This window comes from Lycium barbarum, chromosome 8, assembly GCF_019175385.1.
Source record: "Lycium barbarum isolate Lr01 chromosome 8, ASM1917538v2, whole genome shotgun sequence".
Classification (NCBI taxonomy): Eukaryota; Viridiplantae; Streptophyta; class Magnoliopsida; order Solanales; family Solanaceae; genus Lycium; species Lycium barbarum.
The window spans coordinates 129,442,199-129,447,672 of NC_083344.1; the positions used below are offsets into that span (position 1 = coordinate 129,442,199).

Genomic DNA, 5,474 nt, shown 5'->3' on the forward strand with positions numbered 1-5,474 from the left:
AAAATACTTCTAAAAAAATAGGTATTTTGCCTATTTGTTGCCTTTAATAGGCGCAAATCTGAAAAAAGTAAAGTTAATTCCTTCTTGATTATGTAAGATTGTAAGTGCACACTTATTTTGAACCAAAAATAAAAAGGCTAAGTGAACACTTATTTTAAATCGGAGGAATTAATTGATAGTATCATGACTAGAATTATCGAGATAGCGTTGGATAGAGCGTAGACCTTTTGACTTTATTTATAAAAGGGCGAAAAACTATGCAACAATGCTACTTTTGGTATTTTTATATTTCTTTACAACTCAATCAGATCATTTTCAGCTATGTATACATATACAAACTTCATACTTCTTATTATTGGATATACATTCTGTGAAAAATAATATGGAATACACGTGCAACGCACGTGCAGAGAGACTAGTATATATAAGTGTAGACATCAAAAATAAAATATCAATGCCTACAATTGGGTTATTAGTCTGTTTTCCATATCACTATATCGGACATAATATGAAAAGTTACCTATTGCTATGAGTCAACTTAACTTGATAATATAAACATTCTTTATACTGTTAGTACACAGAACATAAACTATATTTATAAGGAATATGGAGGATAAAAGTCGTCGAAGAAATTCTTTCGTCTAAACCTCTCTCATCTAAAATATGATACCATAAATGCCGTATTGAAATGATCCAACAAACAATGATCAACTCAAACCCCCCTAAAATCTATAAATAGACATAGCTTCCCATATCCCTTTTTTATATCACTTCTGTAACCTCTCATCAGACTAAGCTTTTTCCATACTTCCCTCCATAACAATCATTGTCATAATTCATTTTTCAATAGACAAATTAAAAAGCATACCGTATAGCAATATATCATGTCTATCATCCAAAGGATCATTCTAATTATTCTTTTGGTTATATCAATTTCAACTTGTAGAAGTAGCCCCCATGAATGTGATGCTGATGATGATTTATCCACACAAGCTCACAACAATCTAGAACAAGAATTTGGTCATGACTTTCAAGCTTATCCTTCTTATTTGGACTCCATTACTGAAGGCTACAACATTAATCAAGATCAAATTCATGGTTTCAATGATAATGTTGAAGAGGTTGCTAATGGGGTTGCATTAATTGATGTAAGTAGCTTAGGAGCTAAGGGTGATGGAGATACAGACGATACTATGGTAAGTACTTTAAATATTATTTTCTATCAAAATGTAGAAATTGACTTTCCACGTAAGTGAGAAAAGTCATTTTCCGTAGAACTATATTCTTGACTTTTAACTTCATATTATTTGTTATAATTAAGAATTAGACATTATTTTACATTGACGTTTAGTGTTCAGAAATTTCATGAAAATACCCTCCAATTTGCTTATAATATTATTAAATTCTAATATGTATGATTTTACTTTTCAAAAAATATTCTTCACTCACCATCCAAATTATTAAAAAGTGTTTTCCATGAAAGATAATAACCAAAAAAATATTTTCCATATAAAATGAGTTTCGTCATATCAAACACTGAATTTTTTTCTAAGAACTTACCATGTGTATTTTGTATTGTTTCTTATCGTGTGGAATGACCTTTCAGGCATTTGAGAAAGCTTGGGAAGAAGCATGTTCATCTAACATACCTGTCAACTTTGTGGTTCAGCAGCACAAGAATTATCTTCTGAAACAAATCACTTTTTCAGGTCCATGCAAATCTTCCATTTCAATGCAGGTCAGAATTCAGATATAGTGGTTATCAATTTTTTTTTTTTTTTGTATAGCAGGATAAACATTACTAAAAAAAATGTAAATTTCCAACAAAAAATTGCCGATTAGCCAATTTTTGATGGATTCCGACAGAATTAGCAATTTTTAGTAGTATTAAAAAAGAAAAAGTCGATTTAGCATAGGAATATAGGTTGTTGATTGTTTCTTTTCCTTCTTTTTTATAATTATTATGCAGGTTTTTGGATCCTTAGAAGCATCTGATAATACTTCAGACTATGATAAAGATCGAAGGCATTGGATTCTTTTCAATAATGTTCAAAACTTAACTGTTGGAGGAGGAGGAATTATCAATGGCAATGGAAAAATATGGTGGCAAAATTCGTGCAAAATCAATAAATCACTGGTAATTAACCTTGCTTAGTTATATGTTGCGTTGCTCGGATTTTTGCAAAAATGTCGATGGATATGTTGTTAAATCCTCAAAAATTAGTGCATATTTGGAAGATCTGACACGATTTCAACAACATTTTTAAAATAGTCCGAAAGACATAGATTTTATACTAAGTTTCGGAGCAACTTTTCTATTTTAGAAGATCATTAGTTGCCTTGTACTGATTGTTACATTTTTCTTCCCCCTATGCAGCCATGCAAGGAAGCACCAACGGTACGTTCATTTGATTTAGGAACTGTGATTTTCTCACCTGGTCTGTCCCGTACGTATCTGTTTTGGGTCTCAAGTAATTTGGAATATTCATGTCGTATGCAGCCCACTAAAGGGAGAAACATTCCCTACAATGATTTATTCGATTCCCATGGCTCGAACTGGACTGCAGTGGTGGATTTAAAATTTTGAATTTATGGGTTCTGAATTCGAGAGAAAACAACTTACTGGATTCATAATATATTATTTATACATATTCAGTGGATCTCTTAATACATATATAGAGTTTTCACGTAAGCTACTCGGTTCTGCCGAACCGGTAGCTGGGACTCTAGCTTCACCTCTAAACTCGATACCTTTAATTTACTGCTGAGGAATTATTTGTCTACTTTCTAACGCTAATTAAAACTAAAAGGGTTTAATTTGCAGGCCTTAACCTTCTACAACTGCAAGAAGTTGAAAGTGAAGAACCTTAAGATAATAAATGCACAACAATTTCATGTCTCTTTTGAGAAATGCACTAAGGTTGAAGCTTCAAATTTGATGGTCACTGCTCCAGAAAATAGCCCTAACACTGATGGAATCCATGTGACAAATACTCAAAATATCCAAATATCCGACTCTACTATTGGAACAGGTTTATTTATTTGTTAATAAAATTTCCAAAAAATACTATCTTTATTTTTTCTTTTACGAACAAATTAATTTTACCAGGGGATGATTGTATTTCCATAGTGAGTGGATCTCAAACGGTGCATGCAACGGATATTACTTGTGGACCAGGCCATGGTATAAGGTATTTAAGAGTTTATTATTTTCTCTTCTTAGAAAAGTTTTTAAAATTAAAATAAAATCTAGCGTTTTTACTAGTTATTTTCTTTTCAATTGCATTATTAATAAGTAAAGTATTTTTATTAATGGTTTCTAATAAAGGAAGTTAAGAGTTAACTACGTACCATGCCTCTTTCCTACCTCTAATTCTTAAAATTTTATTTTCTTTATCAATATCCTGGGATGTTGAGTATTTATTAATAAGTACTCTAATTTTTTAGATTTGGTCCGATCCCTTTCAAAAGAACAAAATTGCACTTACCCCTGCCCTTTAGTCAATCTGGTTGGCCATTAATTAAATTAATATTAGCTTTTTCATATTAATTTAACTAATTAAGTATGCTTTATAATTCAATTAAACAAGCACTAAAGTTACTAAAAGTACACTAAACGAAAATCAAACTCATAATTTTAGAGGAACGGAATAATTATTGATGAAATATTTTTGTAATACTTATATTCTTTTGTGTAATTCGCTTTATTTCCTTTTTTTTGGTTGATTCGGTTAGTATTGGAAGCTTAGGATATGGAAATTCAGAAGCTCACGTGTCTGATATTATTGTGAGTGGAGCCAAGCTTTCTGGTACTGCAAATGGACTTAGGATCAAGACTTGGCAGGTATGTCTTATACTAACTTTCTACATTAGGAAAAAGATGACCAGATTTGCACTTGTACTATCTGAAAGGTTTAACTTACTCTCCCTTAGAAATTTTGTTAATTCATCTATATCCTTACAGTTATAATTTTGGCCTGAAATGGCCTTCAGTCACTAACAATGTGATCATGATTGAACCAAACTTTTAATTATTATAAGCAAATTTTGGACTTAAACAGTAAACAAAAAGAAAAATTCATGCTTTAGATTCTTAATGCAAATAAAATGATATCACCTATCTCAAAAGAGTCTGAGGATAATTATGTAATTAGCTATGTGAATTTTGATGTGGAAGAAAAGTTATTAATTAGATAGTTGACATCTAAATCGTAATAATATAATGCAGGGAGGATCTGGAAATGCGAGCAACATCGTATTTCAAAATGTGGAAATGCGAGGAGTGAAGAACCCCATAATCATAGACCAAAACTATTGTGATCAAAATGATCCATGTAAAGAACAGGTAATAGTCTTATTTTCATATGAATTTAAGTTCATACATTATGGTAATTACAAGTAAATCTTTATGTAACTAATAATCTGGTAAAAATAACACTCCAGTAATTAGTTTGATGTCACATGTTAAGGACATCGATAATGTAATTTTTTATTTTTACGGTGCTCGTCTGTATTACTTTAATAATTTTTATATTTGTCACTTGGCCCAGAATTCTGCCGTTCAAGTGAAAAATGTGGTGTATCAGAACATCAAGGGCACAAGTGCAACAAAGGTGGCCATAAATTTTAGTTGCAGCAAGAGCTTCCCATGTGAAGGAATTGTAATGCAGAATATAAATTTGGTAGGGGAAAGTGGAACTTCAAAGGCTATTTGCAAAAATGTCCAATTCAGCAAAGTTGAAAATGTCTCACCACATTGAACTGAAGGAAAAAGTTTACAAGAGTTGATCTCTTCGTACTATAATTATTATTTATACTGAATTTTAAATAGGGTATTGGTGTTGGTAATAATGTTCTTTTAGGGGATTTGTTCGTGGGTGTACTTAATATATTCGACAAAATAAAGAAAGAATGAGTCGAGGGTCTTCCGAAAACAACCTCTTTATCTTCCCAAGGTAGAGGTAAGGTCTGCATACATACTGCCTTTCTCATACCCCACTTGTAAAATTACACTAGATATGTTGTTGTTATTGTTGTTGGAGTCTTAATAAGATTAGTGTTTCTATACCCAAAAGATTCACATTATTCTTTATACATACAAAGTAATCTATGGTTGTACATATATGATACTCTGTTGGTATTTCTCATGAATTATAACGTCATTATTTGATAACCTTTTTGTGCGTTGACCAGGGGCGATTTTCAGTGCAAAAATTGGAGCACGTGAACACATGGTCTTTCCGTAAAATTAGGTATTCTATGTATATATTTTCTAAAATTAATATAATACTATCTGCTAGAACACATGCTACAAAAAGGCTAAATGGTGCACTTGGTTGAAGGTTGAGTTATTGGACTAGAGGACTAGGGATCAAGTCCCACTTAATACATTTTTGGAATAATACATAAAAACCCCCCCAACGTATAGCCAGATTAATTATGACGCACCAACCTTTGCGGGAGACCTATTACCC

The 5,474-nt window shown here is 31.7% G+C and overlaps 1 protein-coding gene across 1 annotated transcript; it reads left to right on the forward strand.

Annotated features, from left to right (window-relative positions):
* Positions 1–763: 763 nt before the first annotated feature.
* On the forward strand, positions 764–5,123 carry LOC132607396 (polygalacturonase-2-like). The gene is made up of 9 exons (XM_060321345.1): positions 764–1,196; positions 1,607–1,738; positions 1,970–2,137; positions 2,378–2,398; positions 2,825–3,032; positions 3,110–3,191; positions 3,736–3,844; positions 4,229–4,345; positions 4,551–5,123. The coding sequence occupies exons 1-9, from the start codon at positions 885–887 to the stop codon at positions 4,758–4,760; spliced, it is 1,359 nt and encodes a 452-aa protein (XP_060177328.1). The 5' UTR covers positions 764–884; the 3' UTR covers positions 4,761–5,123.
* The last annotated feature ends 351 nt before the right edge of the window (positions 5,124–5,474 follow it).

Excerpts from the sequence above, each read along its gene's own strand:
- LOC132607396 (XM_060321345.1), top strand. The coding sequence starts at position 885 with ATGTCTATCATCCAAAGGATCATTCTAATTATTCTTTTGGTTATATCA. Across the intron at positions 2,399-2,824 it reads CATGCAAGGAAGCACCAACG|GCCTTAACCTTCTACAACTG; the intron begins GTACGTTCATTT and ends TTTAATTTGCAG. Across the intron at positions 3,033-3,109 it reads CGACTCTACTATTGGAACAG|GGGATGATTGTATTTCCATA; the intron begins GTTTATTTATTT and ends TAATTTTACCAG.